We start from the raw sequence: 19,938 nt of genomic DNA, 5'->3' as shown, positions 1-19,938 counted from the left end.
CAGGAGTCACATATCCAGCGTAACAGTGGTAGCCTCTGTTTCAGAAACATAGAGTTCCTTAATTTTTACCCTTTATATGATTTCGTTATGTATTGCTCTGTTGGGGTTAATGATGGCTTATAGCATTGGTGGCGATCTGCATGGTACAAGCGTGATCAGCATCCTAATTCTAGTCATCTCATTAGAAAATAGACTTCACTACGTACCCATGACACTGGCTAAAATGAAAAACACTGACGATGCTGAGTATTGGTGAGTATATGGAGCAACTGGAAATGTCAGACCCTACTGGTGGGAAAGTACAAGGGTATAAGTACTTGGAAAATCTGGGAGCTCCTAATGAATTTCCATATATGCTATATACTAGCACTCTGTATTTCTACTCCAGGTACAGACCCAAGAGAAAAGAGTACATGTGTCTACAGAAAGACTCATGCAAAAATGTGCTTTGTTGATAATAACTAAAAACTGGAACAACCAAATGTCCATAATAGCAAAATGGATGAACAATGATGGTATATTCATGCAGTGCAATACTAAGCAATATAAAGGAAAATATTCCTGCTATTTGCAAAAATGTGGATGAATTCCCACACCAACATGTTGAGTGAAATAAAGAGTAACTGGTTTGTGATTTCATTTATATGATGTTCAAGAATAGGTACAACTAATTTATGGGTATAGCAGTCAAAATAGTGTTTATCTGGGGGATGGAGAGGACACTGTTGGATGGAGGACAATGAGGGTATGTTTGGGGTAATGGAGATTTTCTCTATCTTGGTCTGGTGGGGGACCTATAAGCATATAGATGTCTTAGTAACCTAGTAGTGCTATAACAAATAGTACAAGGGGATGGCTTTAACAAACAGAAATTTATTTTTTCACAGTTTAGGAGGCTAGAAGTTTAAATTCGGGTGCTGGTTCTAGGGGAAGACTTTCTCTCTCTGTCACCTCAGGAGGAAGGCCCTTGTCTCTTTGACCTTCTGCTCCTGGGCAGTCGTCATGTGGCTTGGCATTTCTCTCCCCCGTCTCTGCTTGCTAGCTTACATTTAATTTCTTTTATATGTGGAAAGAGATTGACTCAAGATACACCCTACACTAATCCTGTCTCATTAACATAACAAAAAAAAATTCCCAAATGAGATTGTAACCACTGGCCATAGAGGTTAGAATTTATAACATTTTTTGGGGGACATAGTTCAATCCATAACAATACATTATGTAAAAAAGTCACCAAATTATACATTCAAAATTTGTATATTATCTATAAATTATGTCTAATAAAATGCTTTAGGGGGAAATTTTACTGCATTTAGCTGTGTTGATGGATAATCACTATACAAAATTATATAAGAGACTGAGAAAGTAGATTTTTAAAAAGATAACATTTATAACATCTAAAACTATTAGAGACAAAGAATAAGTCTTATAAGAATTGCTCAAGAGACACATTAAAGAGTATGTAAATAATTGGAAATAAGTGCTATTTCACAAATTGGAAGACTGAACACCAAAAAACTGGTCAGTTCTCCTTAAATGAACTTATTGGCTCACTGCAGTCCCAAACAAAATATTCGTATATTTTTTCTTTTAGGAAACTAACCATGAGATTCTAAATTTATTTGATAATACAGAGAAAAAAGGGAGAGAATTTGCCATATCAGAAATCAAGACTAATTGCAGAGTTATAGTCATTATGAAAATGATCTGTGTTAGAGATGGTACCACTGCTCAGTGGAGAATGGAAGATCTATTTAATTAAACTGTGTTTGGAAAATTTGATATTTATGTGGAAAAAAATAAAATTGTGCTTCTTCCTTACACCATTTGATAAAGCTAATTACACACACGAAAACCCAAAATATAAAATGTTTAAAAGATAATATGGGAGAATATTTTTGTATTTTTTATTTTTATACCTCAGGATAGAAAAGTGTTACTTAAAGACAGAAAAAGCATCAATCTTAAGATAAAGATTCATAAGTTCCACTCTGTTAGAAATGAAGAGTTCTGGTTATCAGTCACATAGGGTCACTATAAGTAGGAATCTACTTGATGGCACCCAACAACAGTAACATTTATTGGTCACCCTAAGAGAATAGAGAGGTGAGATGTTAAAAAGTTATTAAACATTAAAATCTCACCCTGCTCTTTGGAGAGGTTTGTTTTCACATATACTATAGAGAGCAGCCTTCTTTTGTTTGACCTGGTTTGGGACCTCCTTTTTCATAATGCTAATGTGGTAACTTCAGTTTTTTCATCTTTGACATTAGTATTTGGTGTGTGATTTTGAATAGTAGTCATATTAACTGGTCTTCCTTGTAGGCTTGTGGATACTGTCATATCGCTGACAGTGTTTCATTTCAGGATAGGTCTTGAAATGTTCTTCTTGACAGTGAATGCGACACCATTCCTCTTCAATTTGTCATTCCTGGCATAGTAGACTGTATGATTGTCCAGTTCAAAAAGGCCAGTACCAATCCATTTCAGTTACTAATCCCTAGGATATCAATCTTTAAGCATTTCATTTCATTTTTGACAGTTTTCAGTTTTCCTTGACTCATGCTTCATACATTCCACGTTCTGATTATTAATGCATGTTTCCAGCTGTTTCTTCTCATTTAGAATTGGGCCATATCAGCAAATGAAGGTCCTGAAAACTTTACTCAATCCACGTCATTAAGGTAGACTCTCCTTTGAGAAAGCAAGTCTTCCCCCGTCATATTTTGAGTGCCTTCCTACCTGAGGGGCTCCCCTGCCGGCACTATGTCAGACAATGGTCTGCTGCTCTCCAAAAAGTTTTCATAGGCCAATTTTTCAGATGTAGATCTCCAGGTCCTTCTTCCTAACCTGTCTAAGTCCGAAAGCTCTGCTGAAACCTGTCCACCATGGGTGACCCTTCAGGTATTTGAAATACCAGTGGCATAGCGTCCAGCATCACAGCAACACGTAAGCCACCATAGTACAAGAAACTGACAGATGAGTGATGGAAGATTTTTGTCAACTTCTGCATTCTGAAATTGGTCAAATATGCAGTCAAGATGCATTGGTGATTACTGATGATTGAAATGTGAAAGTTGAAAATAAAGAAGGATCAGTAGTTGGAAAATATGGCCTTGATGATAGAAATGACGACAGTGATTGTGTGATAGAATTTTGCATGACCAACAACCCACTCACTGAAAATACCTTTTTTTAGCAGCATAAATGGCAGCTATACATGCGGACCTCACCAAATGGAATACACAGGAATTAAATCGTCTACATCTGTGGAAAGAAAATAGGGAGTAGCTCAGTATCATCAGTCAGAACAAGGCCAGGGGCCGACTACAGTTAATTGCTCAAATGGAAGTTCAAGTTGAAGCTGAAGAAAATAAGAACAAGTCCACAAGAGCCAAAGTGTACCTTGAACATATCTCACCTGAATTTAGAGACCATCTCAAGAATGGATTTGACACATTGAACACTAATGACTGAAGACCAGATGAGTTGTGGAATGACATCAAGGACACCATACATGAAGAAACCCAGAGGTCATTAAAGAGACAGGAAAGAAAGAAAAGACCAAAATGGATGTCAGAGGAGACTATGAAACTTGCTCTTGAACACAGAGTAGCTAAAAGGAATGGAAGGAAGTGATGAAGAGAACTGAACAGACAATTTCAAAGGGTGGCCTGAGAAGACAAAGTTAAGTATTATAATGAAATGTGCAAAGACCTGGAGTTAGAAAAACAAAATGGAACAGACTTGGCATTTCTTGAACTTAAAGAACTGAAGGAAAAGTTCAAGCCTTGAAGTGTAATATTGAAGGATTCTGTGGGCAAAAAATCAAATGATGTAGGAAGCATCAAAAAAAAAAAAAAAAAGGAAGGAATGCATAGAGTCACTGTAACAAAAAGAATTGGTCTACGTTTAACCATTTCAGTAGGTAGCATATCAATAAACACCAATGGTACTTGAAGGAAGAAGTCCAAGCTGTACTGAAGGCATTGGTAAAAAATAAGGCCCCGGGTATTGACAGAATACCAATTGAGATATTTCGACAAACAGATGGAATGTTGGAAGTGCTCACTCGTCTATGCCAAGAAACTTGGAAGACAGCTACCTGGCCAGCTGACTGGAAAAGATCCATACATAGGCCTATTCCGAAGAAAAATGATCCAACAGAATGCAGAAGTATCAAACAGTATCATTAACATCACATGCAATTATGCCGAAGATAATTCAAAAACCATTGCAGCGGTACACCAACAGGGAACTGCCAGAAATTCGAGCCGAATTTAGAACAGGATATGGAAAGAGAGATATCATTGCTGATATCAGAAGGATCTTGGCTGTGTTTTATTGACTATGCAAAGGCATTTGACTATGAGGATCATAACAAATTATGAATAACTTTGTGAAGAATTGAAATTCCAGAATACTTAATTGTGCTCATGTGGAACCTGTATATAGACCAAGAGTTAGTTGTTCCAGCAAAACAAGGGGATACTGCATGGTTTAAAATTAGGAAACCTGTGCATGAGGGTTGTATCCTTTCACCATAGTTATTCAGTCTGAATGCTGAGCAAATAATCCAAGAAGCTGTACTATATGAAGAACTCAGCATCAGGATTGGAGCAAGATCCATTAACAACCTGCTTATGCAGATGATACAGCCTTGCTTGCTGAAAGGTAGAAGAACTTGAAGCAGCTACTGATAAAGATCAAAGACTACGGTTTTCAGTATGGATTACACCTCACCATAAAGAAAACAAAAATTCTCACAATGGGACCAACAAGCAACATCATGATAAGCAGAGAAAGGACTGAAATTGTCAAGGATTTCATTTTACTTGGATCCACAATCAACATCCATGGCAACAGCACTCAAGAAATCAAGTGACACATTGAATTGGGCAAACCTGCAGCAAAAGACTTCTTTAAAGTGTTCAAAAGTAAAGATGTCACTTTGAGAACTAAGGTAACCCTGACTCACGCCATGGTATTTTCATTTGTCTCATATGCATGCAAAAGCTAGTCAATGAAAAAGTAAGATCGAAGAATTGATGCATTTCAGTTATGTTGTTTGTGAAGAATATTGTATATAAGCATGGATTACCAGAAGAACGAACAAATCCGTCTTCCAAGAATTACAGTCAGAATTCTTTCTTAGAAGCGACGTTGGTGAGACTTGGTCTCCTGTACTTTGGGCATGTTACTAGGAGGCACCAGTCCCTGGAGAAGGACATCATGCTTGGTGAAGTAGAGGGTCAGCGAAAAAGAGGAAGACTGTCAACAAGATGGATTGACACGTTGGCTGCAACAGTGGGCTCAAACAGCAACAATTGTGAGGATGGCGCAGGATGGGGAAGTGTTTCATTGTACATAGGATTCTTATGAGTCTGAAACGACTTGATGGCACCTAACAACAACAAATGTCGTAACTGAGTAGCAGAGGACACTGCTAGAAAGTCAGTGTTCCAAATTTAACTACATGAACGGATCTCTTGCCATAGTTCTGTGTTCCAGTTGCCAGTCAATTCAGTGTTGAGGACTATGGGAGTTTGGACTACATAACTCTTGAATTAATGTTCAACATACAGATTTCACCTTCAGTGTGGATAGTCCTTTCCCTGAAAATTTAAATTGTATGTGTGTCATTATGTGCACACCCACACAGACCTTTCTCTCCTCATGCAAATGTATTTGATTGCTTAGTTTTAATTTCATGAGCTTGGATAGTGAGAAATAGTGTGGGTTTATACTCACTGTACTTTAGTGTATAAGGTTTGTATTCAGAGTAAATACAATCATTCTGAACTTAAATTTTTTTAAGTCTTGATAGATTTTTACTGATGACTTAATCATGGTCCCCAATCTGATTTATGAAATTTTTCTTTTCTACAAAATAGTAAAGTGAATATATGTAATGAAACATTCATAAACAGATCTCATTTTTTTTTTTTTAGTTCATAAAAACCTCAGAATATAACTGACAGTATGTTTATATGTGAAGAGAGCCTTTAAGTATATATTAGGTGCTTATAGAAATTCAGTGAAAGAATCATCGATTTATCACACATCTTCAGTATTCAGCCTATGGGGGTAAAAAAGTAAAAATGTATTTTAAAAAACCCAGTGCTGTCGAGTCAATTCTGACTCATAGCAACCCTATAGGACAGAGTAGAACTGCCCATACATTTCAAAATCATAAACATTTTATTCTGTGTTCAAATTAAGTGGATAGAAGTATTTCACACGTATGTTTTAGGAAGATAAACATGCTGCCTTATTTTGTAACATTTTGACATTTATGGCCTGTATTATATACCTTTTGGATTATATTATCATTTAAAAATGTAATAGTTATTTGTGTCTCGTACATTTTAACCATATGCTCCAAAACAAATGATTTTCTTTTCTCCTTCCTTTCTTCCTTTTTTCCTTTCTTCTTTTAATTGGTTGATCTGTACAGCTTAAATGATAGTCATGTTTTTCAGTGAGTATGACGCTTCCCAAAAAGGGACTTGGTGAGTTTAAGTGGGTAGTTTTCAACATTACAGCTGTAAACAACACACATAAAACAGACAAAAAAACCCAGGAATCTATACAGTGAAATTTTAATGGCAAAGTGAAAATTCACCATAATTAAGCGCTTTAAGCATTCTGTATAGTGTGTGGAAAGATTAGACACCAAAGCATTTTGTCATCTTTTGTATTGCTGAGTGCCAAGGTCATGACCGGTGTTAGGGAGAATAAGAGAGCAGGTGATATGTGGCAGGGGTTGGTTTTTGATTTGTGGCTCATGGAGTTGCCTCCCTCAGCATGCTACATTTTGCTGTTGGCTATTTATGAGCTCCCTAAGATTTGTAGAATTTATTATCTCTCTCTGTTGGCAGCCTTAGTATCTGGAACTTAGCTGTTGTGTATTTTATACTTCAGAGCCTGACTTTATATTGGCGAGGCCAGAGAATGAACCCTTACGTAGGACCTGACTTTATAAAAAGCTTATATTCATAGTATCAGTACTGAACTTTAGGAAGGGACAAGGGCTTGGGAGTAGAGTAGTATTTTGGCTAGAGGCCGAGCTTTTGTTTAAAAAAAAAAAAAAACTAAGAGGTGATGGAATCTAATATCTGATCATCCATTCACTTCATACACTTGTTTAACTGCTACTATTTGTCATGTAGACTCTACCCAGAAACCCAGTGCCGTCGAGTTGATTCCGACTCATATTGAAAGACTCTAGGGATAAAAAAGAAAAAATGATAATAATTGGTGTTTCTGCTCTCTAAATACTGATGGGAGAGACTGCTTGATTAATAAATATTTTCGGTGCAGTGTAATAAATGTGCTTTTAAAGTTCTTTTGGAGCCAAGAGGAGGTGGTAGGAAGACACCTAATGAGGCACATTGTACTCATTGCTATCGAGATTCTGCCTCTAGGGACACTATAGGACGGGGTTGAACTGCTCCATATTGTTCCCAAGGCTGTAAATCTTTGCGATAGCAGACTGCCATGTCTTTCTCCCATGGAGTGGCTGGTGGGTTCGAGCTGTCAGCCTTTTACTTAGCAGCTGAGCTCTTTTTTTTTTTTTAATTGTGAACAGCTGAGCTCTTAACCACTGTGCCTCCAGGGCTCCTTAGGCATATTGAAGGGCCCCTGTAATACAGTGAGACCTGTGAGAGCCAGAACTCCACAGGACTGCCTTGTTCTTCTGGGTCTCACAAGGTTTCCATGCAGTCTTACCACTTTTCTGTCACTTGTTTTAGTGGAAAATATTTGAGTTTTCCTTCTCTGACAGGTTACCACCTTACACAGGTTTGGGTTTTCACAGGTTTTACTGTATCTGAATGTGCTGTAATCTCTAAATCAAGGAGGTCACAAAGTCACAGTATTCCTTTTTTGTCTGTCTTCTTTTAGCACCGTAATTCTACCATATGGTGTGGTTAAGGAATTTTACAATGAACCTGCTCCCATACTTTTGTTATAGTGAATATCGTATCTATAAAATAGAGAAGCCCTGGTGGTGCAGTGGTTTAGAGCTTGGCTGCTAACCAAAAGGTCGGAAGTTTGAATCTAGCAGCTGCTCCTTAGAAACCCTGAGACAGTTCTGCTCTGTCCTGTAGAGTTGCTGTGACTTAGAATCAATTCAATGACAGTGAGTTCGGTTTTTAGGTTTTATAAAATAGAAATATCATTTAGGAAATGGGTATTATTATTATTACGTTATCATTATTGTCGTTTTGTTCTTATACTGTGCTGTACCGCCCAAATAGGCCAGTGGGAGTTCTCTTAAGTCGACTCTTTGACCTTTTATCAATCCCTCTTGTGTTCTTGAAAACTTGCTTTCTGGTAAAAGTGGAAATCCTGATTTTTTTCTGCCCTTGTTTGTCTATCTTCCAAGAAATTCTGATTCTTTGTTATGGTAAATAGTTTAAGAGAAAAAGCCTGGGATGTCGGTTGCCTAGGACAGTTGATTTTGGGCAAAGAAAACCCTTAGAAGTGATAGAAATGTAAACAGTTTATTTTTAAGTACATCAGTTTACCTGGATCTCTACATTTTAGCATCTCATGTGGTGACCCACTTTTTTTTTTAGTGTATGGCTTTATTGCCACTGCCCCCCGCAGACTTTCCTCCTGTATCACAAAGGTTATTTTAAATAATGCTGTTTTATAACACAACTACACTGTATGTAATGTTGTAGATATTATTGTTAGAGATAAGAGAATAATTAATTTTTTCCATAATTATGAAATATAGCTATATTATTTTGACATTAACCTGATAAGGAAAACTCTTTAGGATAAAGATGGTGTAGCATGAATGAAATTTTCTCCAGAAGCTGAAAAGTTAGAAAAACTTATTTTTGCTGATAATAATGTCACTATGATTTATTCTACCTCTGAGTTTTCTAATTAATACAAAGTGGGTTAAGGCAATCTGCATATTACTTATGCTTATTTAGTATAGTAAGTAGCAGCATCTCTTGAGAAGGCAAACTTCTTGGGTAAACCAAAGAGGTTAAATAAGGTAAATTCATACGTGAAATTATGGGTCATTTAGTGATTTTAGGTTTATTTTTGTATGCTTAGAAGCAAGAAAAGCTTTATTATCAAACAAAGTAACATTACTTTGCCATGTTTAGATATATTGAGGGTATCCTTTAGAATAGTTTATCTTAGAGAGGTTAATAATCTTTTCTTATTCTGATAGTTAGGTATTTTCACTACTTTTATTCCTAAGCAAACTTTTAGGTGAAGAAGTGCATACAAAAGCATTCTTGTCCTTTCTTTAGCTATCATGTATCTCTAGGACTGAAAAAAAAAAAGGACCCCTAGAATTTCCCATATTTAACCTCTTTTTATAGAGGAGGTAGGAGCCCTGGTAACACAGTGGTTAGAGCACTCAGCTGCCAGCCGAGAGATCGGCAGTTAGAAGCTACCAGTGGCTCCACAGGAGAAAGACATGGCAGTCTGCTCCTATAAAGATTACAGCCTGGAAAACCGCATGGGGCAGTTCTCCTGTGTCCTGTAGGGTCACTATCTGTCGAAATTGACTCTGCAGCAGTGAGTGTTTTTTTTTTTTTTTTTGGTTTTATAGAAGAGGAAATTGATGCTTACAGCAATAAAAAGTATATGATTTCTTCAATTTTTAATATTGATGATTCGAAGTAATTGTTACATTAAAAAATAGTTATGATAAGTGGTAAGCATGTGCTTTAATACAATGATTTCTTAGAAAACTTACCTACTTGCTATATTCCTGATACTAAACCTCTAATTTGGTGAAAATTTATTCAACTCTATAATATTTTTTGTGTTTGATATGTGCTTTTTCTTAGGAAAAAGGCTGAATTTCTTTTGGTCTGTTGGCATTTTCAATTGCTATGTTCTTACAGAAAACTGGTAACTGGAATAAAGTTCATGTTAACTATTACTTCTCCAAATAGATGATCCAGAACTTGAGTAATCAAAATTGTTAGGGCTTATGGTTTATTATTGCTTAGGGTGTAGCCTTAAATTAAAACTACTTTTTTCAACATTTTCTCTCTATTGCTTAAGAGTTCTTGAAGCCAGCATAGCAGAAAATAAAGCATGTTTGAAGAAGACTCCTACAGAAGTTTGGAGGGATTCTCGAAACCCTTATGATAGAAAAAGGCAGGACAAAGCTCCTGTCGGGCTAAAGAATGTTGGCAATACTTGCTGGTTTAGTGCTGTTATTCAGGTAAGGTTCTTTATTTGAATCTTATTTGGTGGGCATGGTAGCAGGGGAAGTGGGTCAAGGTTGTGTTTCTTTTACGTTGTCTACTTTAAACATAAACATAGACCAGTGTTTAATATGCCCGTCTGTCTAATGAACTAGGTTGGGAATTGCAAGCCTCAACCCTCGTCAATCCCCAGCATGGAGTTTTAACAGTAGAGCACTACCTGTGCTTCTTTTACCTGGATTCATTTCTGCTCTGCTGTTAGGGATTGTTGTCAGGGTGGAAAGAAGACATTTTTTGAATGAACTTTTCCGTAAATTTAGTGAAGCATTGTAAACAAGATAAGAAATCAGAATTGGCTGTTTGTAGGTCAGTGCTCAAAAGTGAGGTGGCCTTACCTCCTGGTTTGCCGGTGCAGTCCTGGTTTACTCCCATTGTTGATCAGTTGGCAGCTAATGTCTTAAAGCCCTCTTTCACGCTCAGAAGGGTTGTGGATTGGATAATAAAATTATATAGTGACCTTACTCATAAACGATGTGATTCCAGGTTGCCTAAAATACAAGCATCCTGAAGGCAGAGAGCACATCTTCTGTTACTGTTCTATAACCAGCATATAGTACACTGTCTAGTACATTGAAGGAGCTCAGTTAAGTAATGAATGAATAAATTAACTGAAAAGGGATGTGTATGGTTTGTGCTATAATAGAAGACTTAAGATGCTTCTGTCACCCAAATGATATGTGTTATTTTTGTTAGTTGCTGTCAAGTTGGTTCTGACTGATGGCAACCCCAAGCGTGCAGAGTAGAACTGCTCCATAGAGTTTTCAAGGCAGTGACCTTTCAGAAGCAGACAGCTAGGCCTGTCTTCCAAGATGCCTGTGGGTGGGTTTGAACTGCCAGCCTTTCGTTTAGTAGTCCAGTGCATAACCATTTGTGCAACCTAGGGACTCCTCAGTGACGTATAAAATACCTAAACTATTAAGTGAGGATATTGAAAAAAGGTTGCATGTTTAAAAAAAATAGGATATTATTTATTGTGTTTAGCCATACTACTTGCTCTTATCTCTTTAATTTTTAAATTTTCATCAAGAAACAGAAGTGCATAGTCAAACCCAAAAACCCCATGGCACTACAAGGCTTAAAGCGAAAAAGAGCAGTGCTATGCCACAAACCTCTACCTCATAGTCTTGCTTCTTAAAGGCAGCCACGACCAGTTCTAGCTGATTCTCCCATCGGCTGTGCTCCCGTTTCTAAACTCCAGGCTTTTCTGTTGAGATAGCTGAGAATTTAGCTCTCCTTTTTCACCCAGCCAGAATTACCTTTTCCCTTCATTTCCCAACATAGTTATATATAACAAGCCAAAAAGTCAGTAGTCAGTGTTTATATTTTCTGTGGCTTTGTAAATATCAATCCCTAGTAAGCCAGTGATCCAGTGATTCACTAGGACTACCCCCTGTAATCTTTCATTTTCTTGGAGTCAACTGCTGCCTTCCCCCCCACCCCATTTTTTACATATGGATCCTTGAAAATTTCCAGATACTCTAACATCTTTATTATAGTCTTATCAATAATATTTTCTATATCCTCAAACATTATCAGTTCCTTTTTTTTTTTTTTCCCCACTTGGAGATAATCTGCCACAGAACATTTTTCTGCTTTAAATCTAGACAGGATTCTGATTCTTTGTAGTTTAAGCATGGTTGCTGACTTTACAAAAGTAGGTCTAGAGAAGGAGAGTTGGGATCTCGGGGTGGGAGTCATTTTGCAGGTTTTTATTTAACCTTCGCATTTGTTGTCCTGAATCTCATTCCCCTCCTCCCTCAACACAGACTATGCCTAATGATATTTTCTGAGTCTGAGCCTCTTAAATTGAGCTATCTCCAAAGATTATATTTCCCATATTTCACAGAGGGTAGAGTAGTTGTCTGACTATTCTGAGCCTGGGGAAGGACATAGGGCTTTAATTGCTCTGTACACAGAATTTCAGCTTTCAAGCATGCCATCTGTTTTTAGGCCCTGCCTCACCTTGAGGTTATCACTTACGTGATTGATATCCTTCCTTTTTTTTTTTTTTAATCCACCAAGGACAATTTGGAAACCCTGATGGCGTAGCGGTTAAGTGCTAGGCTGTTACACAAAAGGTCAACAGTTTGAATCCACCAGATGCTCCTTGGAAACTCTATGGGGCAGTTCTACTCTGCCCTGTAGGGTTGCTATGAGTCAGAATCAACTCTATGGCGATGGGTTTGGTTTTTTCGTTTAAGGAGAATTTATCATGCTTCTCCTCAAGTATCATCTATTGTAGATTCACAGTTATATTTCTGTCTACTTTCTTAATTCTGTAAGAGTACACTTTCTTTCTTCCAAAAGTTATTTGAACTCTCATATCCCGATAGCTCTCTGTTTTTAGCAAGAGTCGAAAACTTCATTTTAACAGGTGTTTTCCAAAATTCACGTTAGTTGTGGATTGAATGAATGGATACTTTTTTTCCTCATTGTGCATCAGTAACAAACATAATTTAGGCAACAGTGACAATTACCTTCCCTACCCCTTTTAAAGGAGTGTGTCAACCAATACTATGACTGTGACTTAGGATGTAAAGGGTTTGGGATTTTTAATTTCTTTGACTTGTTATATGGAGTTCCACTTTGGGTAATAGCAGGCTAGGTTGTTTTAGGCCACCTTCCTGGTCGTATTTTGCTACACCCCAAACAAAGCAAAACAAAAATAACTTGTTGAAGCCATTGAGGATTGCCAAAACAGTGAAGAACTTTGAGGCTAAGCTCTGGGAGAACAGGGATGTCCAGAGAGTAAGTCTGGCTACAGATTTTACTCCTTGAGACAGTTCCAGAAGTGTCTACTGACTCACTGAGAAGCTAAGCGAAGTTCTTCACAGACTTGGTGTCCGAGTAAATATCTCAGACTTTCAGTTAGAATTCCAGAGGACTAGAGCCTAGGATTAAGTAAGAATTGGGAGTAGTTAGAGCAGGTTTCAAAGTTTCTAAATTCCGTCTTCAAACCATCTCAGAATAAATTATATTAAGATGATCTAGGAAACCCTGGTGGTGTAGTGGTTAAGAGCTACGGCTGCCAATCAAAAGGTCAGCAGTTTGAATCCATCAGGCACCCTTTGGAAACCGTATGGGGCAGTTCTGCCCTGTCCTGTACGGTCGCTATACATCAGAAATGACTCGACGACAGCGGGTTTTTTTAAGATGATTTAGGATTGCAAAATAGCGCCAGTCTAGCTGCCTGTCAGAAAAAATGTAAATTATCTCTGGTAGAAGATAGTATCTAGAACTTTGAATTATCTCCTTAGTTTTTTACATACAATGTCTAGCACTCAGATCAGTCATAATCAACCATTTCAGAAGATTGGATGTTTCTGAAAATTAAGAAAGAAAAATGGGCAATAGAAATATACCTACGGGGAATTATTGGTCATAGGTAAAAATGAGTATGCTAAAGCAATCAAAAGCAAGACTGAGAAGTTTGGGAGAAACTTTAAAAAGAAGAAAAAATGAGTTTTAAAATTGAAAAGTATAATAACTGAAATTAAGAAGCTAGTGGGTAGGTTTAGCAGCATATTAGACAAAACCAAAGAATTTGTTAATTGGAAGATTGGTCTGAAGAACATTTTCAGACTGAAACCATGAAATACAGATAAGAGTTTATGAAATATTTTGAACACGGGGAAAAGTACTAATATAGTATATTTGTAATTCCAGAGAGAGAGTTAAAAGAGAACAGGGCAAAAGCAATATTTAAAGGATGATTATTGAAAATATTTTAAACCTGATGGAAGAGATCAAGCCACAGATTCAGAAAGCACTAGGAATTAAGTTGGATCGACGTAAAGAACACTGCGCCAAGGCACATCGTAATAAAACAGTGACGAACTGTAGACATAGAGAAAAGCCTTAAAGCAGCCAGAAGGAAAAAAAGACATATTACCTTTATACCCATTGCCATCAAGTCGATTCCGACTCATAGCAACCCCGTAAGACAGAGTAGAACTGCCTCATAGGGTTTCCAAGGAGCAGCTGGTAGATTCGAACTGCTGACTTTTTGGGTAGCAACTGAGCTCTTAACCACTGCAACGCTAGGTCTCCGTACTACCTTTATAAAGGAGTAAAAATAAGACTGACAACTGACTTCTCAATAGAAATGGTATCTTTAAAGTGCTGGTAAAAAATAGCTACCCATTTAGAATTCTATATCTAAAAAAAAAATATCCTTCAAAAATGAAGAAAAAACTATTTTCGGTCAAGCAGAAGCAGAAATAATGTGTCACCAGTAGTCCCGTACTCAACAAATGTTCAGGGAGAAGGAATCTCTTCAGTGGGAGTTCAGAGGGTAAAAATCCACTGGGATTCTCCTCCTTTGCCAATATTTTCTTTCCTGTTTAAATTACTTTTTTCCCTAGCTCTAAAGCCCATTTTTTCCCCAATACTCATTGCAGCTATCGTTCTTCTACCATTCTGCCCAAAAGGTGACTCCCCAGTTGCCAAATCCCAAGGATGTCTTCATGTCCTTACCTCATTGGAATATGGCAACGTTTAACACTATTGCTAATTCCGCCCTTCTTGAAACTTTGCCAGTGATTCTTTGATGTACTTCAGAATCTGCTGTGGTACTTTATCTTTGTTGAGAGGCTTTGGCATCTGAATTTTTTAAAGTTCTACGAGTTACTCTGCTGAACAGCTTCTTACTATTTCTGCTTTGTCTTTGCCATAGCTCCTTTTCCTCTGGCTTTTAAATACTGCTGACCCCCAAGGTTCAGATTTTGGTCTACCACCCCCACCACTCACTGCCATCAAGCCGTTTCCTACTCATAGCAACCTTATAGGACAGAGTAGAATGGCCCCATAGGGTTTCCAAGGCTTTAATCTTTACAAAAGCAGACTGCCACATTTTTCTCCCATGGAGTGGCTGGTACTTCAAACTGCCAACCTTTCAATTAGCAGCTGAGCATTCAACCACTGCATCACAGGGCTCCTTGATCTCGGCCATCTGCACATTCATTCTTTCTGGTTTATATTTTCTTCTCATTGTTTTAATGTGCTGTCTCAAGGTTGTATTCCTCTTGATGGCAGAGACTTTTGATGTATTCTGTGCCGTCTGTATTTCTTGTGTCTGGCATTTAGTGGGTATGCCATAAATATTTGCTAAATAAATAAGGTAATTATCTCTTGTGTTCATATTTCTTAGTTAAGTTCTTCCAGATCCACAAGAAAACCAAAATATGTTTCTATAATTTCTACAATTACGTTTATGGTTTTACCTTTCACATTAGGCCTTTAATCCATGTATATATCCAGCTGTATTTTTTTTTAATAGATTGGACCTGTTTTCCCAACACCCAACTAAACAAAACCTTGTTTTCCTATTGATTTGTGATTTATCTTCTATCAAGGTGGCTAACTCATCTTTTCAAAAAGTTAACACATTATTGACCCTTTACAGTGATTTTTAAACTTTGTAAACGGTGAATCACAGAAAGGCATGCATTTCATGTTGCAAGGCACTTTACGTATACAAATACACATGTACGTAAAATATCTACAGTGAAAATTTTACAAGCAGTACTGTGTGGTGCATTTACTGTGTGATGCTGCCTGATATTTTCTGTTGTATGACATTTCATTATTTAACAAGTGCTCTTCATGATGCCATACAGGTTACAAGCTGGAATTAAAGCAGGTTGCTCCAGAAAGCCTTCCCTTGAGCCATCTTTCCTCTGCTCCTGTTATACTCTGCAGGATCAGTATTACTGTATCCTGGAGCCACATTGCTATTGTTATAACTATGTCTGTGCCCTTTCTAGAGTGTGTGTCTCCTTTAGCATAGGCATTATATGTACTATCTTTGTGACACTGTCATCTAGCATCTGGCTCATAAATTTATTGGTGCTATATATTTTTTGAGATTTATTGTGATAAAAATGTACATAACAAAACATATATCATCTCAACAATTTCTGCACGTACACTTAGGTGACACTGATTACATTCTTCAGGTTGTACAACCATTCCTGCTATCCTTTTCCAAATCATTCCACCATTATTAACATAACCCCAGTGCCTCTTAAACAAAAGCTCTTTACCCTTTCCTCCCTCTCCTAGTAGCCACAAATAATCTTTGGTTTCTGTATTTCGTATACTTGGTATAATAAAATATTTACCGTTTTGTTACTGACCTATTTTGCTCAGCGTGGTTGTTTCAAGGTTCATTCATGTTGTGGCATGCATCAGGACTTCATTTCTCTTTTTAACATTTTGGTAGTTTCTGCCTTTTGGCTATTGTGATAAGTACTGCAGTGAACATTGATGTACAAGTTTCTATTTGCGTTCATGCCTTCACCTCTTCTAGGTATATACCTAGGGTTCGGATTGCTAGGTTTCGTAGGTTTGTAGAATTAATGATACTAACAGATAACTTGGGGTAAACATATCTACAAATTCCTAGACCTTGTGCTTGTTTACGTTTTTATTTTGAGGACATTGCTTATTAATTGCACAGCAATATAAAATATGAGAGGCTTTAATAATAGTACTTTTTAAAAGTTGTTCATGTATGATTTTGTGTCTTGGAGTAAAATAAGTATTGCTAAAGGCAGTGGGTTTTTAATGCTCAAAAGTAGTGTATCAAAATGTAAGAAATGAGACTTTTTCTCAGGGAAAGAACATGGGCCTCCTTACAGCTGTAAAAATTTTGTGTGAAAGTAATACAGTGGCCAAAAATAAGTGTCTGAGACTCGTCATATTTTTACAGTTCTGTCAGTAGGATTTTCCTTTAGATTTTCTTAAATTATTGTTATTCTTTTTCAGTCATTATTCAATCTTTTGGAATTTAGAAGATTAGTCCTGAATTATAAACCTCCATCAAATGCCCAAGATTTACCTCGAAACCAAAAGGTAAGATTAATAAAAGATTTTTAAGCAGAGATATATATACCCATTAAATTTTCTTATCTGTGATTGTTTTTTTAGGGACATTTGGCTCATCAAACCTGAAACTTAATGTCCAAATTTGAATGCCATCTCATTAATCTCAACTACTGCATTAATTTTCTATCCTTTATCAATATATTATAACTATGATTTTTTCTTCCTCTGCACATCAGAATAATACTCCATTTTTTGTGTCATTTTATTTTCATTTTTGCCTGTCAAATTTCATCAAGTTTTTAGGTTATAATTCAAGGTCTTTCCTGAATTGTCTTCTGAAAAATTGTGTAGAAATGGAATTTTTAAAAATTGATTCTCAGATGAGCCCTTCAAATAACTTTTGCATTGGCTATTTTTGCACAGATAGTCCCCGACTTACAACAGGTTTCCATTGCTATGACTTTGTCCTAAGTCGGTTCTGATGTAAGTCAAATACTTTTTTTTTAAGTTTTCATTATTATTACCTTTTGTTATCGGTATCTTTATAAATCTAATCTTTGTTGGGGGTTTGAAACACAATGTATATACTTACAGATATATTTCAATACATACATGTATAAAAAATTGCACAAATCATAGAAATTTACTGCGATGGAGAAGAAAAGTTAGACGATGTTGACATTTTGTCAGTTGTGGTAATAACTCCACTGTGGAAGGTTCTGTATCATGTGGAGTGTATCTGGGAATGAGGATAGCATTTTTAGTCAGAAAATTAGTGAGAGTTGTCTCTGTGGTCTTTTTCTTTTTTTCTTCACATATTTTGCAGTAATACAACACTGCTTCCTGAAAATGCCTCTCAACTTTAATAAAACAATCAGCATTTGAGTTCATGTTTTCAAGCAACTGAAACCCCTAATTTAGTTTATTAAAAACTCTAGCTAATTCTTCTCTCTGTAAGATATTTTAACAACTTTTCTCCTTCCTTTTCCTTATTATGTCTTCCTTCTTAGCATTTCTTTCCTCTTCAAAATCCATTAAATGCTTATCTGTCAGTTCCCCATATTTGTGACCTATGAGCTCTTCCACATTAGCGATATCAAGTTCTAAATTCAGCATTCTTGCCATATGGGTGATTTCTCCACCAATCTTTTCTGTCATATTATCCTGGTCAAATGCTTGGAGCGTGATAACATAACTCAGCAGTTTTTTCTAAATTCCCTGTACGTATCTTCCTGTAACTTCTTCCCAGGAAGATGCAATGTTCTGGATACATTGTAATGAAGAATATCACAATGAAATTGGCATCAGTGTTGTAACAGTGAGATTGCAGTCCTAACTGCTGTTGGGCGTGTGCACAGCTCAGCTGCCGTATGTCTTTAGAGTTATGCATTGCTCACCTTTCCATCCATTTTGACTCCCTACAGCAGAAACCGTCACAGTCTTTGTCATAGACCAGGCCATAGCCTGTTATACGGCAGTGTTGTGAACAGTAAATCATAACATTGAACATCTGTGTGTGAACATCTGAAAATGATGATGTCATCAAATTATGCACTGCCACATTGTAGTATATGTTATTAATGATAAGATATATTTAAAAAAGGATGGTTATAAGTGCAGTTTGTCTTAAATATGTCTCAAGTCAGGGACTACCTATAGTGTAAATACATAACTTTTTTTTTTTTGTATTTATTGTGCTTTAAGTGAAAGTTTACAAATCAAGTCAGTCTTTCATACAGAACTTATACCTTGCTATGTACTCCTAGCTGCTCTCTCCCCCTAATGAGATAGCACACTCCTCCCCTCCACCCTGCAAGTACATAACTTCTATTTTGTAAGTTAGCATTCTTATATAGTCACAATATAATGTGACTGAGAACACTGTAGGACCACATTGGCTGGGTTCAGGCTGTGGACCTAGAGAAAATTACTTGGTCTCTCTGTGCCTCAGTTTTGTCATCTGTGAAGTACAGATATGATAGTAATATTTTATAGAGTTGCAGGGAGGATTAAATGGGATAAAACATGTAAAATGCTTAGCAGTGCCTGGCACACAGTACTAGGTGTGAGGTATTGTTAGTTATATTTCTATATCTATTAGCTTTTTAAAAAATAGACCCAATTTCCACACAGAAATTCATACTTACTGGAAAAAAATTAGTTATGGAGATGAAATACTTGAATGCAGGGCTTTTGTAATCTTGCCGCAAAGAACCTACGGCAGTAAAGTAGCCAAGTCACAAAGATAATGGCATTAAAGCTTGAAGTTTCAATAAAGTGTTGAACTTAGAGTGACACATTGTCAGTCTTAGTGATAAATTAGTAAGCTGTTTTTCTTCTGGTGTATGATTTTTAAAAACTCTTACTCTGCAAACATCTGAAACATGTATAATGCAAACAAATGGGAATATAACTTGATTAATAACCTACTTTTCAGCAAATCTTTGGTCAGTAAAGTGTAAGGCTGATATATAGAAATCGTTTTCAAAAGGGAACCAAGATCCCCTGACAACTCCTTACACCTCCAGAGAAATTATGCAAAAATCATTACAGTTTTTACATTCAACTTCTTTGACTTTCACCTTCCCTTACTGCAGTTTGTTAGTATCAACAATTCTTCTCTCTTCTAATGTCTCAGTTGAAGTGTATCTATAATTTAACTTAAGTTATTTAGAATCATTATATCCAATTATGTATTTATATGTGACTTGATGTTTTATGTTCCTGGAGTTCAGTGTTTTTCAGAGCTTTAATTTCTTTTATTCTTCAAAGTGCTGAAAAAGATTTGTTTTGTAACCTTATTTAAAAAACATTTGGATGTTCTGATGTGTGTATTTTCAACAACAAAATAAAATAA

General features: G+C 36.6%; 1 protein-coding gene across 8 annotated transcripts in view; it reads left to right on the top strand.

Annotated features, from left to right (window-relative positions):
• USP25 (ubiquitin specific peptidase 25) overlaps window positions 1-19,938 on the top strand; it is a 167,790-nt gene that overhangs the window by 71,955 nt on the left and 75,897 nt on the right. For all 8 annotated transcript variants that reach the window (XM_049858421.1, XM_049858420.1, XM_049858419.1 and 5 more), the window contains 2 exons: window positions 10,048-10,210; window positions 17,022-17,108. In XM_049858421.1, coding sequence (XP_049714378.1) covers window positions 10,048-10,210; window positions 17,022-17,108 — 250 coding nt within the window. The remainder of the gene's footprint in view (window positions 1-10,047; window positions 10,211-17,021; window positions 17,109-19,938) is intronic.

Source organism: Elephas maximus, chromosome 18 (genome assembly GCF_024166365.1).
Source record: "Elephas maximus indicus isolate mEleMax1 chromosome 18, mEleMax1 primary haplotype, whole genome shotgun sequence".
In the NCBI taxonomy this organism is placed as follows: Eukaryota; Metazoa; Chordata; class Mammalia; order Proboscidea; family Elephantidae; genus Elephas; species Elephas maximus.
This window is presented reverse-complemented; position numbering and strand designations above follow the sequence as displayed.